The sequence below is a fragment of the Octopus sinensis genome, linkage group LG3, assembly GCF_006345805.1.
Source record: "Octopus sinensis linkage group LG3, ASM634580v1, whole genome shotgun sequence".
NCBI classification, from domain to species: Eukaryota; Metazoa; Mollusca; class Cephalopoda; order Octopoda; family Octopodidae; genus Octopus; species Octopus sinensis.
Window position 1 is genome coordinate 148,036,088 of NC_042999.1, and position 19,113 is coordinate 148,055,200.

At 35.5% G+C, this 19,113-nt stretch overlaps 1 protein-coding gene across 1 annotated transcript; it reads right to left on the bottom strand.

Annotated features, from left to right (window-relative positions):
• Nucleotides 1–5,866: 5,866 nt before the first annotated feature.
• Nucleotides 5,867–18,787, bottom strand: LOC118762627 (MAM and LDL-receptor class A domain-containing protein 1-like). The gene is made up of 6 exons (XM_036501467.1): nucleotides 18,435–18,787; nucleotides 16,072–16,182; nucleotides 12,768–12,902; nucleotides 12,026–12,325; nucleotides 7,301–7,414; nucleotides 5,867–6,040 (listed from the first exon to the last, which is right to left on the bottom strand). The coding sequence occupies exons 1-6, from the start codon at nucleotides 18,751–18,753 to the stop codon at nucleotides 5,889–5,891; spliced, it is 1,131 nt and encodes a 376-aa protein (XP_036357360.1). The 5' UTR covers nucleotides 18,754–18,787; the 3' UTR covers nucleotides 5,867–5,888.
• Nucleotides 18,788–19,113: the final 326 nt, after the last annotated feature.

Consider the following 19,113-nt stretch of genomic DNA (forward strand, 5'->3'; position numbering starts at 1 on the left):
TTTTATAACTATATCTTGTTTCTCTATGACTTGCAAGTATTTTGCATTGCCTCATAGAATCGACGCATATCATTGCTATCAGCATGAGTGTTTCCGCAATGTATACGTATGTGTCTCTATGTGTATCTATACGGAATGCGAGGTGTATTTGAGGACAATTAGCTATCAGTATATTACTCTCAAGAAAAGTAAAATGTTTCTATATTTTCTAATACTCTTTGACAGATAAAATTCTCACACAAGAGATGAAAAAACAAGCAAGTATCATTGCCAAATATACGGAACACAGCGACTTAGCAATTGACGACTGTCTTATATGTGGAGGATGTTTTGTACACCAAGTTCGATTGGAATTAGAAGCCGCTGATGGGAATATTTCAACTGTATGAAAGAGTAAAAAAAATCCTAAACATTCTGACAGTATATGAACATCACAATTCGTCCTACAGGTTCAAGACTTTGTCGATGGTGATCCCAGAAAATTGATTTCGCCACAGAAAGTCGGAATTGTGGTACGAGAGAACTTTCTCTACAAGTCATAAATGCTGAGGAAAGACCTATTCATGCCTGCAAAGATACAAGAATACAGTTTGAACCTTGTCAAGTAGTAGTTACTTAACAAGGTTAAAAACTCGCTTCGAACATGGCATACATTGTTTCATCCCTAATACTGAAGACTTCGACTAGGATCAAAAGTTTGATACGAGAAATGACGGCTGGTTAAGTGCAGATCCTTCTGACATCCCCATAGTGTTGCACACTAAGTATCCAGCGCCTGCGATTGTTTTAGCAATTGTCGTCTGAGTAACAAAGGTAATGTCATGACAGCTCATATCTTTCCATAGAGCCTCAGAATACGTTGTATTGGTGGAAACAGTTGTTTAGCCCTGGATACACGAAGTACGCTATGGAAGGCCACACGTGCTTCAACAAAACTCAGCACCTTCTCACAAAGCTCACGTTTCCCAAGAATGGACGTTAAACAATATTTAGAATAATGTAACACATCAGAATTGAATCTCATGGACTATTATATTTGGAGTGTTGGTGAAAGAGAGACTAATAAACATCATCTCAATGGGGGTAACCATTGTTCAGGAAGTGTTCGAAACAAAGGACCATTTAGTGCAGGTACCTGAAACATTCTGGCTCCGCATTAAAGTAGTCGTTTAACCTGAATGCGAACTAATAAAATAATCTTATAAGGAAGACTAGCTTAAGGTGACCCGCTCTACACGCGGGTAAGAGTGTGGTTGTTACTTTCTGTTGCTTCCTTTCTGTTTTTTATCACCACATTCTCCCTCTTTGTTTCTCTCTCGTTTCTCTCTCACTTTCCCACTCTCTTACTCTTCCTTTCTCTCGCACTCTCCCTCGCTTTCTCGTACTCTCTATATTTCTCTATCTCTCTCTCTCCCATTTATAAACAACAAAAGATCTTGAGTAAGTTGAGAAAGGAAATATTTTGAAAGATCAATCATAAATATCAGGCAGTGACAACGGAAAGGTCTGCTTCAAGGCAGACAGCAAAACACTAACATTTAAAAGGGGCAGACGAACTTGCGAGCTGAATAAAAATAAAGAAATATTAGAAACCAAAGTTTGAAGGGATAGAATCTGAGGATAGTAGAGTCACCATGGCTGGCATTTCTTAACAACGGACAGCAACGTAGTGAAAGTTTAACAGCTGGCGTAAAATTTTGAACTTGATGTAAAAGAAAATTCCTGAACACCAAGTTTTGAAGTAGTTCTTTCTCACGACAGTAGACTCACCATGGCAAGCATTCAAAACTTCTTCATCATGGACGGTGACACATTGAAGATTTAAAGGCTAGCGCAAATTTTTTTAGCTTGATGTAACAGAGAATTCCTAAACACCCACTCCTGTAAATTTTAATCCCCTTCCAGACCCATTTAGACCCCTTTTCACATTTTGGTTAATATAACCCGATTTCATTCGAGTCTACTCGGGTCACGTTTTATAAGATGAGGAATTCTGTCCTACAGGTCACGCCTTTCATTTGAGGAAAAAAATAGTTGCCATGCAAACTCGCCAGCACTCTTAACATAGGTGTGCATATTTTCAGCTCAACCGACCACATAATGCACACATTATATATATATATATATATATATATATATATATATATATATATATATATATATATATATATATATATATGTGTGTACACATATATCTGCATTATATATATATGTGTGTGTACGTACGCATTATATATATAAATGTATACAAATTATATATATATATATATACATATATACGCATTATATATATATATATGTGTGTGTGTACGCATTATATATATAAATGTATACAAATTATATATATATATATAAATACACATATATACATTATATATACATATTTATATATAGAACACACACACACACATATAAATTAACCCAATAAATATCTGATTCATAATATTTGTTCTCATGATTGTGTGGTGGTGGTGGCGATAATATTTCTCTCTATGAATGCAGACAGACGTAGGGAGAGAGGATGTGGGAGAAAGAGTGAAGGCGGCGGGGGAAAGATAGTAGACGCTATCAAACGACGTTATAGAGAGAACGTGAAAGGAAGGGAGGAAGGAGAGGGAGACGGGGGAAGACAAGCAGATAAGAGAATGAGAGAGAAGACTTGTCAAAGTGTGCTTTTTTTGCCCTAGTAACAACACCTTTTAAGATAGGGATTTCTAACCTAGCCCACTAACATCCTCACCTCATTTTACATATCCCTGTAAATTTTGGAGCCAATCCGACGGGATCTAGTGCCCTTTAACCCGTTCCAATGCCAAAACCAGACAAAAAAACTTTTCGCATTTCAGATTTATAGATATTGATTATGTGCATGTATGACTGTTGGAGTTCTTCTGGATGACAGAGGACAGCACTGCCATCAGCATATTGAAGTTCTGAGATGTGTTGCATGTGGGTTAAATGTGTAAATCGAAGTCTACTAAAGACTGGAAAACACCCGTCGTATCGATATAGTCTTGGATTGCCTGGAGGAACTTCGTGAAGCATTGCAGTCAGATTCAAGGAGAATAGCATAGTTGCCAAATCTAATCCTTGTTCTAGTCAGCACATGATTAGAATTTCTTCTGACAGCATGGCTTGGTGGCATACCCTCCAGGAATATTGTCACGCATTGTTGAACCAGAGAGACAAAGTGACGAGAATATCCAAAACATAGCAGCTCTTGGGACGCTATCAGAGCCCCTCTTCTAAATCCTAGAAATCAAGGGAATTGGCTTATGTTGTTCTCTGCTTTTCTCTTGGAGCTGCCTTGCGCAGAAAATCATGTCAACTATGCCACGGTAGGAACAAAATTCACATTGAAATTTTGGTATGATCTTTTCTGCGACGGTCTGTAGCCGCTTTGGAAGAATCTTAGCAAAGACCTGCCCAATAATATTCCTTTGTAGTTCCCGCAAGCTTTTTCATCATTTTTTCATTCTTTAGGAACTTGTTAGGATTCTCATATCTCTAGCATGAGGGTGAAGATGCAGGTTTGCAAGGGAAAGCCTCCATGTTTGGTTAGCTCGAAAGGGATGTTATCTGGGCCTAGAAACTTCCTTCATCTCACTTGCTTCATAGCTTGCTTGAATTCATGAAAAATAGGCCTCTTGCTCATTTACAGCCGAGGAGAATGGTTTGGAACTCAGTGCTCGAGTTTCTACTTAGAAGGGTGGAGAAATATTCCCTATAGCGTAAGAGTATGTCTTGTGAATTAGTCAGCTTGTTTGTATTGTCACCTGCTAGAAAGGATCCAGTTGATGTTCGTATTGGTCCAAAGACTTTTCCGGCATAGAAATTGCTGAGATCACGTGCACCTGCTCTGAAGTTCAACTGCTTTTTCTTGCCACCAAATGTTCTGCATTTCTCTTAGTTTTGTTTGACACACTTATTTAACTTCAGGAAATGCTTTTCTTTTTTAGTTTGACTCTTCAGTCAATTGAGCATTCTTTTTGTTTCATTCAGGTTGTTGATTTCATAATTGTTTTCATCAAACCAGTCCTGACTTTTAGTCTTGCTGAAGCGGATGATAGTGTTTGTTATTCCCGTTACAGTTTTGCGAATGGTTCTTCGTTCTTCATCGATAACTCGTCGTTTACTTAATTAGAAATAAATTCTTGCTTTATTTTGGTTTCAAAAGTGGTTACAGTGGCACGGTTCTGGAGTTTTGAGATGCATATCTTCTACGAGAGGATGGTTGATGTTGCATTGTTGGTCTTTATGAATGGTGATTCTCATGCGCGTAGTAACAAGGCGATGATCTATCTAGCAGTCGTCGGAATTAAGATTTTAAAGTCTATTTAATGCCAGTGTTTAGACCGAGGATACATCCAACTGAGTTTAAAGCAAGCTGGAAGTTGAAAATGAGTATTCGTGGTGAATAAATTACATTCCTAGTAGCAGATGTCCATTAGATTTGCAATACTCGACGCCTTCTTTACCGACGGCATTTTGCTATAGGTGATGATCCTTTCCTACCTTTGCAGCGAAATCCCCTAGTAACTAGAATTTGTCCGTTAGTGGTGTACTGACAAGGATATTAGCTAGTTATTTCTAAAATTGATTCTTTACTCCTTCATCAGCATCAATAGTTGGAACATTAGCAGCAATGAGAGTGATGTAGCTCTCATTAGGAAGTATTAACCGAAGAGTCATTTGTCGTTCGTTGTTGTTAAGTGATGGTCTTGCATGGTGCAAGTTTTAATAGCAAAACCGACTCCTTCGACTCTTCCCTCCAATTCATCCTTACCTTCTCATAAGAATATATAGTCAGAACCAGTTTCTTCTATTCTTCCTTCTCCTGAAAGCCGTGTTTTACTCAAGGGTGTTATGTCCACATTGATCCCGGTCAGTCCTTTTCAGACTAGAGCTGTGCATCTTTCTGGTCACTCGGTGCTGTCAATGCTGAGAAGAATTCTAACATTCCATGCTCCAAAGATCATATTGTTTAGTCTCAAGCTTCGTGTTGTTTCGACCACATGATGGTCGAAACATGTTGACCTGTCAGGTGTGGTTTCCCAGCCGGGCAGTTGTAGCGACTTCGTTTAGTTTGCTCTTTCTAGTACCTTTCTCGATTGAGGTGGGCAGCGATTTTCCTAAAAGGCCAGCCCAGACACGAATACAGGACAAGAGTTCTAAGTATTCACTGGATCTTAGGAAGGTGACCATCAAATATACACCCCCAGCCGACAGTTTCAGGACCTGAAACTTCAAGTTCCTCCAAAAAATGCTCCCGTCATCCATTCCCTATCACCCTTGGGCTTTGCAAGAGTTGTTTTTGGGTAAAAGGCAAATGGAGTAGAAGAAAGTTCCAATAGCATGGATTTGTTTAAGGTGGACGCCAACTTTCCAGGAAATGACCCACACACTTGTTTTCATGGTCCCCTTGATTATTGCTCCTTGTGGTGAAGAGGCTTGTGTGGACCAATGTCTTTGAAGGCGATATCACCAGGATTTCTAAACTCCTGGTTTAGAAGATCAAGGACAAGTACCCAGACTAAGCGCGACCAGCCCGTAAAAATTCCAACAGTAGAAAAAGCGGATAATAAACACAAAAGTTCTCAAAGCCTGAAGCAGCAGATAAAGAGGGTGATGCACAATGGACATGCTACAGAAGACGACACTCAAAACTATAACTGGCTCAGTAGCAGTCCGTCGCAGTTTTATAGCTGGATCCTGCATTTCCCATTCTATATGCGCTGCAGAGGAGTGGTAATATAAAGAAAATGAAAAGGTTACTTTAGACAGCTATTATTTTTAACAGTTTAATTATAAAACGTCTTGTAATAAATCAATATATAGATACTTGTAATAAATGAATATAAAATACTGGTAAGAAATGAATAAATTATTTACTTCAAACCAAGCTGGGAGCAGACCGTGTCCAATGTAAAGCTACTGATGCTGTAGGCACATACTGGCAAGTATTCCGATCCACTAAGCATTTTCAATTTTCCGGACCACAAATCTCGACCACCAGTCAATTTATATTTTGTTTTGTTACCTATATTTATAAGAGAGAATACAGATTAATATATTAAAGAAAGAAAGAAAGAAAGAAAGAAAGAAAGTGAATTGTCATATAATTCCATATAGGAACAAAGTACTTCTCGCTCATGCGCGGAATGCAATAACATAGCGTTGAAGTAAGGTCACCGATACGGAAGAACTTTGAAGGATGCAATGTTAATCTGTGTGAAGGATAGAATGGATGAAACTAAGAAGTAGGGATTAAAAGTGTCAGCTTGTGTATACAGGTTGGTTACTGTGGCAATGTTAAATAATGTGATTTTTTTTTATACATATAGACTAAACTAACACTATATAGTGACAGCTAATATATGATGAGTGCGTTAATATTAGGAAAAGGAAATGTGGCGAACTGGAAGAATCGTTGGCATGCCGGGAAAAATGCTTGGCAACATTTCGTCTTTACGTTCTAAGTTCAAACCCCGCCAACGTCGATTTTGTTTTTCATTCTTTCGGGCTCGATGAAACAGGTATCATTTGAATTGACTTATCCCCACCCTGAAATGGCTGGCATTGTGCCAAACCAATATTCTTTTCTACTATAGGCACAGGGCCCGAAATTTTGGTGGAGGGCGTAGTCGATTAGATCTCCCTCCAGTACGCAACTGGTACTTAATTTATCGACACCGAAAAGATGGAAGGCAAAGTCGACCACGGCGGAATTTGAAACCAATATTCAGAAAGGAAATTTTTAGTGCTACAGTAAACATTTTCAATCCATACTAGCATAAAACAACAGATACTAAATGATACTGACAATCATGACAAACAGTTTGATGTTATCAGTTATCTCCTGCGTTAGTTTTGACTGACCCCACGTTTGCGTATGCAGGTAATCAGCCAAATCAATAGATATGACCTGCAGACCGACTGTTCCAGATAAATCTCTATCTATATGAGACCCAAACTGTTCACTCCAAAACGGAGTCGTTAGATCGAATAAGCTGCATTGTAGAAGTGTTTTCAAATATATTTCTGTACACCTAGGTGGTAATGGTAATAATGGTGGTGATGGTGGTAATGATGGTGATGGTAGTAATGGCGGTGTTGGTAGTGATCAAAATGATGAAGATCATGATCATCATAACAATAATGAAGATAGCATTTTATGAATCGTTTATCATACTTTATTTTTCCTTATTAAAGTGTAACCACTACCACAACAGAAATTATGGAATAAATGCTTATTATAATGAAATATATCTGCAGAAATGTAAATATAAACCAAACTTACTGGCACAGCCTTTTTCATCTTCTCCATTAGGACAATTGATTATTCCATCACATTTTTGAGTGTAAGGGTAACATGTATTGTTGTCGTTACAAGGATACCAATTTTCTGGACAGCCTTTTAAATGAAAAATGAAAAACAATATAAATAATATTATTCGGAGTTAACATTCAAACAATCAATTAGTTTGTTGATCTGTATGATCTGTATGTCTATAGATACATATGTAAATATGTTTATGCATGTAAGAATATATTCTTTAATGCTAGTGTATATATATATATATAGTAAATCCCAAAGACACGAACACAAGAAAAAACGACCACAGGTGACAGAGGAAAGGCCAAGAGAAAAGGAAGACAGACTATTCATATGTGGTTACATATGTACATTTGTATGTATATGTATATATTTACGTGTATATATATATATATATATATATATATATATATGTATGTATATATATATATATATATATATATACACACATGTATATATACATACATATGTATATGTATATCTATAACTATCTATTTATCTCTCTCTCTATATATATATAGAGAGAGAGAGGTGAGACAGAGAGAAGAAGAGCGAGACAGAGAGAGAAATATACATACATACATATATTGTATTTAATAATAATAATAATAATGATGATGATGATGATAAAGACAGAGCTGAATGCGAGAAACAGGATCGAAGCGATCAATGCTTTAGCCATACCAGTCGTGACTTACAGTTTCAATATCATTAACTGGTCAATTACTGAAATATGTAATGATTATACCGAGTTAGCAAAAAATGTAGTAATGACCCCAAAAAGTTATGTCCTGAAATACCTCACGCATGTATGTATGTATGTGTGTGTGTGTGTGTGTATGTGTGTGTGTGTGTGTGTGTGTATGTGTGTGTGTGTGTGTGTGTGTGTGTGTGCATATATATGTATATTTCAAACAATTATAAAGAATACCGAAACTGGCACATGAAGAAAATGTTTTCCTTTTTCAAAATTTACAGTTGGTCGTCGAGCATAATTATTTGGTTACAATGACCGACACATGTTTCTGTTGTACAGAGTATATATATGATGTTGCACATGCATTGACCCGGGAACACGGGGTGCAGGAGGTGCAAGAGCACCCATAGAATACTTGTGAGGGGCAAAATTAAAATGTGCATCCCTACTTTTAGAAAACCGTCAATGAAAATGACCTGTAAAAAGTAACTCAAAGTTAGATTTCTGCTCAAAGAACAAATGTAAATAACAAAAGCAATAAGACCTTATTTGTAAGGATGTTTGGACCTCGGTTTTCACCCCCTGAGCAAATTTCGTTTCCCAGCCACCTAGCATAATCTTCTGGGCAACTTTATTCAGAGCCCTTTAGCAAGTATGGCTCGAAGCGAACTCAGTTAATTTATATATATGCGGCTAGTTTAAGATACCAAGTGAAGTGAGGAGGAATGTGTTGGAATCTGATATGGCTATAAAATTTATATCTAGGGTGACCTTTACTTAGCACCAATACAGAGCAGGAAGCGTGGGGCGGTTAATTTATGAATTAATCGTATCTAGGATTATTTTCCAACATGGCTTTTACTAGGCTTTACATCGATAGGGATCCGTCAATATATTCTATAGTTGCACACTTTATAGCTGAATTTAAGGGTTACTTATATGTTTTCATACATTTATGTGTCGCTATGATTTTAATCTAGTGATAATCAAGATATTAAGTCGAGAGTTGGGCCAGATAATGTCCCGACATACACCTACATTATTCTGCACACCTATTTTGTATAGGATATAAACTTTTGTGAAATCTGCATGAAAATGTTTAAAGGTTTTCCCGTGTAAGTGTAAATATCTCAAGACCTGTTATAGTTTACTGTTAAGTAATTTTATGCTTAAATGTAAGAATCTGGTAATATTTATTCTATGCATAAATCACATCTCTTCCTCCCTATTCAATATGGAGTAGCTCTACTAATTTTATCCCATTCTATTCTGAAGTTAGAATTCTTTCCTATGAGAGACCAGATTAACTTGCTTGAGCTCGTGCTATTTATCTTATTTCTATCCTTATTTCTATACTTAGCGATCATTGACACTTGGTACTAATTGATGCATTTAGCTTTAACATGGAATTTACTTGAGAGCTTCCGCGGTATCGCCTGGATAGTTTGGGCCTTATATATATACATTTTTTATATATATATATTAGAATTCTATTTATAATATATTAGTTGTATATTATTTATAATTAATTATAGAAAATATCTTTCACAATTAGTTGAATTGCTTGATAGATGTTCTGTCTCTAAATTATATATATAAATATATATATATATATATATATATACATACATACATACATACATACATACATACATACATACATACATACATACATATATTTATATATGTATATGTATATAATATATCGTAATTTAGTAAATTGGGTTTTTCCCTGTAGCCTTGGAATTTTATATTCCCTAATATTAATACTATATATATATATATAAGTAAATAAATGGAGTTGAACGCAGAGGCTATTCAAATTCTGTTACTTTCGACATATGTTTCGAAGACAACATTGGTTTTATTCCAAAGGAATAAACGGTGTAAAATGCAATCTTCTCATCAGGAAAGAAAGAGAGCCTATCTCAACAACAAAACATTATAACAATTTCGATGACTACATGAATGATAAACAGAACGTTATTAAACATACCTTTATCTCATATAAGTGATTTTGCCAGTCTTTATAGTTTTAACAGTTAGTTTAACTTGCACTTTACTTCAATAGAGAAATCTACTTCCAAGCCTTTGTATCCCTCTTTATTTGTTCTCTACTTATTATTTCTTTACCCCTTCTCTTTCTAGTTTCTGCCTTTGATGTCGAATCTACTAACGGTTTTTTTTTAAATACTTAATAACGTTCTGTTTATCATTTATGCAGTCATCGAAATTGTTATAATGTCTTGTTGTTGAGATAGGCTCTCTTTCTTTTCTGATGAGAATATTGCATTTTACACCGTTTATTCCTTTGGAGTAAAACCAATGTTGTCTTCGACAATGGAAAATGCTGGGACGCTGCCTGGAAGGGTTTAGTCGAATAAATCAACCCCAGTACTTATTCTTTAAGCGTGGTATTTATTCTTTTGCCAATCCGCTAGGTTACGGGCAAGTACAAAAACCAACACCGGCTGTGCAACGGTCGGAGGGGAATGCACACGCACACAAACACAAACATACGCACACACACACGCATACACACACACAACCGGCAAGCTTCCACAAACTTTTCGTCTACGAAATTCACTCACAAGGTATTGGTCGAAGACACTTGTCCAGGTGTCGTGCCGTTGGAGTAAAGCCAAAATCACGTGGCTGCAAAGTGAGCGTTTTGACCACCCAGCTGTGCATGCGCCTCTCTTCGTAAAAACTAAATTGTCTGTGGAGCAACCTAAGCGATACTACAATTACAATATTCAGGAGAATAATCAAGGATATGTCTATGGGAAATGCCTTCTAGAACTATTGCTCCTGAATAAATATTTGGCCAAAGAACACTGATTTGTATAATAAAATATCATTAGGATACCTTCTATGAGAAAGAGGGACGAATGGAGGATTAAGGGCTATGTACTAACTAATTTTTTCAGTTAATTTTCCCCGCAGTCATATTGTGTAATTAAGCAATATACTATCTGTTGGAAATATTTGCCAGTCCATTTGGATGCAACAACACAGATGATTTATTTCCCACATGAGAGAGGAAGTAAGCACTGGTTGTATTTAGAACTTGACGCTTGGAAAATTAGCATATCAAGCATGCCTCACTGCATTTTGTTCTTTACCTCTGTATTTTAAGTTCACTTATAAGCAAAAATGATTTCTGTTTTCATGAAAGAAATAAATATCAATGTAATTTGATTCCATTAGTTACATCCTGCACGAATGAAAATTGTTTCTTTTTTAGTAAAAGGGAATAAATATTTGGAGAAAGATTGTCGAATTTTTATTGCTTTCAACAGTTGGTTTTAAAGTCCACATTCCACGTTAACCTCTTTCGTCTATATTGACCAAACATTGCGATCATCTTAACTTATTGGAAGGATCTTTATTAGTGAAGTTAATAAGTTTAACTTCAATATGCATAATGATCACATTAGATCATATTATTTGTAATATAAAACCTTTGATGATTAACTTACCTCCTACTTATATAAATATCATTAATTTCAGGTAGTTGAACATTAACTCGCGTTAGAATTAAATTCTCCAAAGTAAAACTCCCGTAGGATTGCAATGCACATATTTAAAATAAAACTCCCGAATATGGTTACTGATCACACTGATTAAACCATTCTTTAAATGGAAATTTAAAAGGTGAAGTAAATAGTTTTAAGATTTTCTCAATAAGCTTCAAGCATGTCAAGTAACTTTAGATAGGAACAGAATAAGCATTACTCACACTGTCGACAGAGTAAGAGGCCTTTAGATTTGTCTATGCTATATTTCCTGTATTTATGCCCACTTCTAACAGTTGTTAAGCTTTAAGCAACGGAGCTTTTGATCAAGGAAAGAAACTTTAAATGAATAGTGTTGGAACCAGATTTTTACAACCTGAGTATGTACTTGTCATTTTCTCATGTTTATCCATAACTGATCGTTTACAGAAATAAAATATCAAAAGCAACAAAATAAAACTTCACATAGCTTACCTTTTGCTGGACATTTGCCTTGTTTTGTTACCACACTATCGAAAGCCAGTGTAGTTAGGTTTCCACCTGAGTATACAAGGGAAATATTGTGAACTCCCTTAGATAGTGTAAGATTGACATTCATCCAGATTTCAGCATCAAATTTTGGAAGTTTCATTAGCAAAGTATTATTGTTATAGACTGACAGATTACCATATCCGGAGAATATATAATAAAAGTCCAAACAGAACGTAGTTCCCATGGTTATTTTAGGTAATATTATTCGGCTTTCATTATTGCAGTTGAGTCTTATATATTGGCCTAAAAGCAAAATATTTTATTGTAAGTAAACATCATCAGAAAGCAAACAGAATGAGCAACAAAAGTTTATAAATTTTGATATGTTTGTTTATAAGAACAATTGTCCTTGCAATATAGAAGAAAGTATTAAATCTATTATATGTAGTAATGAAATATAGACAATATTAATTGTATATGTTATTCTGGGATTAGAGGGGATTAATTATTTTTATTAGATATTTAAACATTGAATTGTTTGAGAAAGTGCTTGTAAATTTTAGTATGAATACTGAACGAAGATATTGATCTGTGAAAAAGTGAGTTAACGGTAAGAATTAACTGTTGGAAAAGGGAAACATATAATTATGAAGAAATAGTGTCTCGTACACGTATCCGACACATGCTTTCAGGCTATAATAGATATTAATTCACTACAATATTGAAATATTGGAAAATGATTCACCATAAACTGTTCCTTTTGAGTGATCGCGACTCGGATTCTTAGATCTTACTCCGAAATCAAGTTCCAAACAATACTCCGGGGAACTTTTAAAACCGCACATATTTTTATCCTCAAAAGTACAATTGAAGGTATTTACTGAAATTCAAATTAAGAGAAAATTAGTAGAAGATCAAATAATAAACGTAAATTATTAACAATAATATAATACATTTTATATAAAATCCTGAATATACAATACAGACGTTTTTCAAAAACTGTGGTTAATGGCTTTGCATAAGTTATTAATAGTTTTATGACCACTTTGAGAGAACTAACTATGGTGTATTAGTGTTTAAAATATGTACGTGACGAAATGTTGATCATTTCATGAGTTTTATATTGGGGTTCTCCATAATCAATAAACTATTCATAATAAACAAACATACTTTATGGCAAAACCATTCAGATCCTATTGGCATCATTCGAGATTATATGTAAACGTAAAATTTCTTTACCATTGCATTTCGCTACAATCCTTTTAAGGGTTTACCTAACAATTCCGGGCAAGATACCTTTACACAAAAGTGATTTAGTGAAAGAACCCGACAATAGCATTTTATGGAGATGAAACAGTTTATGCTGTTACAGAAATCATTCTGGTTTGTATTAATATACACAAAATGCAATATGAATTGCATAAATAAAATATGGATACTTTTCTTTTAGATAAATTACTTTGAAATTAAACATTAGCGATAGAATCAGTAGTAGTACCAAATAGCAATCTTTATATCCTACTTTACACGGAAGCATCGTTAGAACGCCGTATTACTGCAGCATTTGTCTTGAGAGACCCTCTCAACCAGACCTATAATGTCAAGTTTACTTTGAAATAATTTTTCGAAATTAAATTACTTCTGCAGATTATATCTTTTGAAGCTTATAAAGACAACAACATCCAGGATTTAACACATGGACTTACAGTCTTGTCGGAATTATCGGATATTTTCATACCTATACTAACATAATATATGCAGATAATTATTTATTATATACATATATGCATACATGCCTACATAGTACATATATGAATATATTTATACATGTATGACTTTATATATCTGTATATGGACATATATTTCTCTTAGCTCTTAAATCTCCCAGTACTATCAGCACAACGGGCAACGAACTTTCACCAAACATCGCAATTGCTCACCTTCCTCTAAGCTCCACTAGAACTAAATCCTAGCGTTATCATGTCGTTCCCGAATGTACTGCAACTACGTTTTCCTTGGTCCCCCTCTCAGTCTCCTCCACCTCTTCCAGCGTCCGTTCCATCATGTTTCCCCTGCGGTAATCGATGCACCATGTCTTACAAACTTCCTATAGCAGTTCTTCTCATCACCTATTTGTTTCTCACTCGGACCCGGTAAAAGACGCCGAAGATTGAATATATATATCTGTCTTTATTCATTTATTTACACATAGATATATCCTAAATAAATGACCATTTTCTTAGTGTTGTTTGAATCTCCATTGACTTGTGGTGCGCCACATATATTTCTCTTGAACTGGAAAATGAGCAGGATTTGCTTTCTCCAGACCATATTTTTGATGGCCAAAAATCATCTTCTTTCTTGCAGAGCTCTTTAATATTGATAACATTTAGGGTTTTATTAACGTTTGAAATCATTAGTTTCTTTCTTGCATATTTTTATTGATGTCCAAGGTCTTTCAATACTGGTTTATATGGTGACATATTCACAGACTATGGAACGTTTCTAACAGTTGGAAATCGATGTTTAGTAATTTCCTTCTTATATGTCTTCTTTATTCTTTGAAAAACGTTCTACTACATCCTACAGCATTCCTTCAATCGGTAACACAGTTTTTCGATCCATTTACCTGACTGTCTTATCCAATTTTTCATAATAAAAATATGAATAATAATTTTTGATTGGACTTCCCACAATGATACCATTGACGCTCTTGTAAGTTCATTAACATCTTTTTACTAATTGCTTTCGTTCGTCTGTTTTATTCTCATCATAGTTATACACTAAAAACCCAATGAAATTCATTCATATTTCTCTACAGAGAAGAGAAATATCAAACTTTATCGTTGTTGATCGACGATATTACAGAGAAAGTAACTTTCCTCCTCTGCTGTACCTGGGCTGTTTACAGAAGCAAGTGCCGTGTCCCGTGTGTACTTAGTACCTCTGCACTTGTGGAGGAAAACACTATCAATTTTTTCACAGCATCCATGGCGCCTTAAGCGTACCACATATTGATTACATATCTGATTTAGTGTCTCTCTCTCCAGATATTCTATAGGGGTTCACTCCTACAGCCTTTTTAATAACTCAATAAATTACCCTGCGACAGTTTAATATTATAGTGGATATGGTTTGTGCAAAACCAGTTCCCCTCTCTCCTCTTTCAAACTTGTATTGGTCTGACGCAACAAGTGCCACGAGGCCAGTAGTCATCAGGATGCACTATTTATATGGAATTATTTCTCTTAGATGAGCAGCTAAAGCGCCGAAGGGTTACATCTGCGATGGGCCCAAGAACAATCCCACGATGGTTGTGATTATTCCGAGTCAGAGTAGACCAGAGTTACAATAGATGATTCTACATTCATTAAAAACCTGGAATTCCCAAACCAGTCATAACTACAAAATACGTGTGTGTATATATGTGTGTGTGTATGTGTCTGTTTATGTTTCTGTGTGTGTGTGTATTTGTGTACGTGTGTGTGCATGCGTGTGCGTGTGTACAAACTTTGCATATAAACATACTTATGTAATCAAACATATATACATAACAAAGATATCTTAGATAACTTAGTGTGGGAGGGGGCATGAACCTTTACCCGATCTCCGAGACAATTTAGAGAGTGATGTATCCTCAAACCAGAAACCTACCATAAATACTTTCAACGGTGTAGTCTCTGCTAAAAGCTACCAAGATCAACTGGTGGTGTTGAACTGAGCAACGAAATAAGTTTTCCATCCATTAAGGACAGGTTTGTGTATGATCTCAAAATGCTTTGACCCGAAACAAATGTCGCAAAACATCTCATACGGGACTTTAACGTTCCCATCAGCCTATGGCCATAATTCGTAGTTTACTTATCGTTCAATGAAGGATGAGAAACAAAGTTGACTTGTGTGAGGAATTTGAATTCCTTAGAATAAGTATTGTAAAATATTGTATCTGATCCACTGCCTATAAAGGCGTATTAAGGGTTTTTTTTCTATAAACTAATAGTCATCTATTCTTAGTTGACAGCATTCAATAATGTTACGTGTTTACTTACAACATGCATTTTCATCGCTGCCGTCTTTACAATTCCAATGATTGTTACATCTGTCTTTTTGTTGAATACATTTGGTCTTGTCGGTACACATAAAGGTATTTCCTGGACAATCTGTAAGTAATAGAAATTATGACTGATTTTGATTAAACTTCTAAATATTTTACCTAATAATAACTTCCTGAAACATGAGTCCGTTGTGAGAGTGTAGAGTGAATATTAAGAATATTTACAATATCAACAATACTTTTAATTGGTGAATGAAGCTTTTAGATAACTTGTTTCTAAATGTTCAAATGATATAAAATACATTATAAAAGTTAAGAAAATCATATATACCTCAGTATTTAAAATAAACGTATTTGAATTTTCTGTTATATTTGCATTAAAAATAATGTTAAAATTCATTTGGTAATGATTTATAAAATTTACAAGAGAAAGAATATTAAAAATATTTATTTAACAAGACAAACAGAATTTATGAAACATGAATGACAGCGAATTTTATGCACAAAAAGGTTTTATACGAAGAAAATTGAATCAAATTTTAAACACGTGTGTGCAGAATGATAACGGCATTAAGGCGGCGAGCTGGCAGAATCATTAGCGTGCCGTGCAAAATGCTTAACGGCATTTCATCCGACTTTACGTTCTGAGTTCAAATTCCGCCGAGGTTAACATTGCCTTTCATCATTTCGGGGTCGATAAATTAAGTACCAGTGATGCACAAGGGTCGATGTAATCGACTTGTCTCCTCCGCAAAATTTCAGGCCTTGTGCCTATAGTAGAAAAGGAAAAAATGATAATGGCATACCTGCCTTTCCTCTGACCGAAATGAAAGAGATATGCAAATGTTATTAGGAGTAGCTGCTCGATAAGAAGAATGTATGAGAGAAATTACCTACTACAAATAGAACAACAGAAGAGACAAGCCACTGAAGTTGCCAGCAGTACGGTCACAACCGCGTAGGGAAAACGGATTACCTACCTTCGTATACTCAATCACCATTGAATACTATAAAAATAAATGGGATTCACAAGAGAGAATCCACAACAAAAGAATTTTAATTGATGGACCAGATTATAAAAGTTACTGGAAGAGATAAAAACGGGAGTAACCTAGACAGAATTCGTATCAGATTTGTGTCAGTTCGAAGGACTGTCAAGGTTGTTTTTGTAGTGAGACAGAAGTAAAGGTATTTAGGAAGTGGGAAAGACAATATAATTAGGTTCTGTTGATCAAGAGAAATCTTTTGTTTAATCTTCATGTTCTCTAATTTTGTGGTGGCTAGAGAAAATTTTAGGCATGGAAACTGAAGCTAGATTCGCACGACCTCATGGTAAATTTAACCAAATGCTAAATGAAAGGCAGAACCTTTCAGCCATCAGATAAATGGTGTTGCACTATGTTCAGGAAAGGAATAGGTAGTAAGTAGAAAGTCAACACGGTTTACGCGTTATAAACTGTGGATGCTCATGTGTAGTAGAATCACTGATATGTTGAAAGAGGAGATAGTCTTTGTATGTCTCAAAAACCCATGCGCAACCAGTAATAAGAGCATGTGTGAAATAGATACCTTCATTCGAAACTCTTAATCTTCGTACAGTATCTTTTCTGATGAACTATCTAAAACCTACTAGAATTAAAAAGCCAACAAAAATATTTTGTTGGCTTGTATTTTTGAAAATGTTAACAATAGCTTTGTGGATTCATCATTTCGCATTGTACGATTGCATCTAAACATTTAGTAGAAAGGTGTAGGAGACATAGTTTTATTTGAGTAGTTTCAATGGGATTGGTATGAGCTTTGAAATTGTGGTTGTTAACTTCACGTGAATTCTCAATGACCAGACCTATGCTAAAATGTATCTTACCTGTGGCAATAGTCGAAAGCTATTTGAAGTAAAATATCATATGGTGGAAGCACTCCGTCGGTTACAACGACGAGGGTTCCGGTTGATCCGAATCAACGGAACAGCCTGCTCGTGGAATTAACGTGTAAGTAGCTGAGCACTCCACAGACACGTGTACCCTTAACGTAGTTCTCGGAAATATTCAGCGTGACACAGAGAGTGACAAGGCCGGCCCTTTGAAATACAGGTACAACAGAAACGGGAAGTAAGAGTGAGAGAAAGTTGTGGTGAAAGAGTACAGCAGGGATCACCACCATCCCCTGCCGGAGCCTCGTGGAGCTTTAGGTGTTTTCACTCAATAAACACTCACAACGCCCGGTCTGGGAATCGAAACCGCGATCCTATGACCGCGAGTCCGCTGCCCTAACCAGTGGGCCAGTGGGCCATTGCGCCTCCACAAAATATCATATACAAGTACGATAAAATAAAATTAAATTAAATTAAGTACTAACTCAATGCAGAACAGTCTCCTTTAGAAACTGTGATGTAATCAAATGATAAGCTTCCAGACTCGATATTTGTTTCGATCTTCAAGAAAGTATTTCCTCCGTTATACTGAAATTGTCCTTCATAGATTCCATCTTTTTCATTGAAAAATGTTTCGCTCCATTCAACAGAACGTGTAACTTTACCATCAGAATCCAGTTTATTTGAAATAATAGAGATATTTCCGATCACGGCACCTTGTGTAATATACCCGACTTTCACACATGACTTATTCAATATTTCAGCGGGTGAAAAGATTTCCCCTTTTCCAGACATAGTCTGCATAGTGCCTGTATATAAAAAAAGGGAAAAGGATTAGAAATTACAGCATAGTTATTGAATTATGAAGCGACTGAGCAGAAGAAATCAGAATTTATATTTGGGGTATTTTCAAATATTAATTATTAATTTTTGAAATAGTAACAAATAGATTTATATTTTTTAACCTCAAAAATATTCCAAATAGCTCTCAAATCACTTTATTTATCTGATGTTGTTACAAAGATTTGTAACAATATCAAATCAGTGAAGTGATCCCTCTTAATCCGAGTGATAGCCTGAATGAGAAATCAATGGATGTTGTTTCTTTCAACAAGGGAAGATTGTAGTTGGTCATTGAATGAACTACACACTAATAGAAGCAAG

Bases quoted from the DNA above. Each gene is read 5' to 3' on its own strand.
- LOC118762627 (XM_036501467.1), bottom strand. From the start codon at position 18,753: ATGCAGACTATGTCTGGAAAAGGGGAAATCTTTTCACCCGCTGAAATA. The intron at 12,903-16,071 runs GTAAGTAAACAC...TTTGAATTTCAG, and splicing joins CAGCGATGAAAATGCATGTT to TAAATACCTTCAATTGTACT. The intron at 12,326-12,767 runs GTGAATCATTTT...TTTTGCTTTTAG, and splicing joins CTCAAAAGGAACAGTTTATG to GCCAATATATAAGACTCAAC.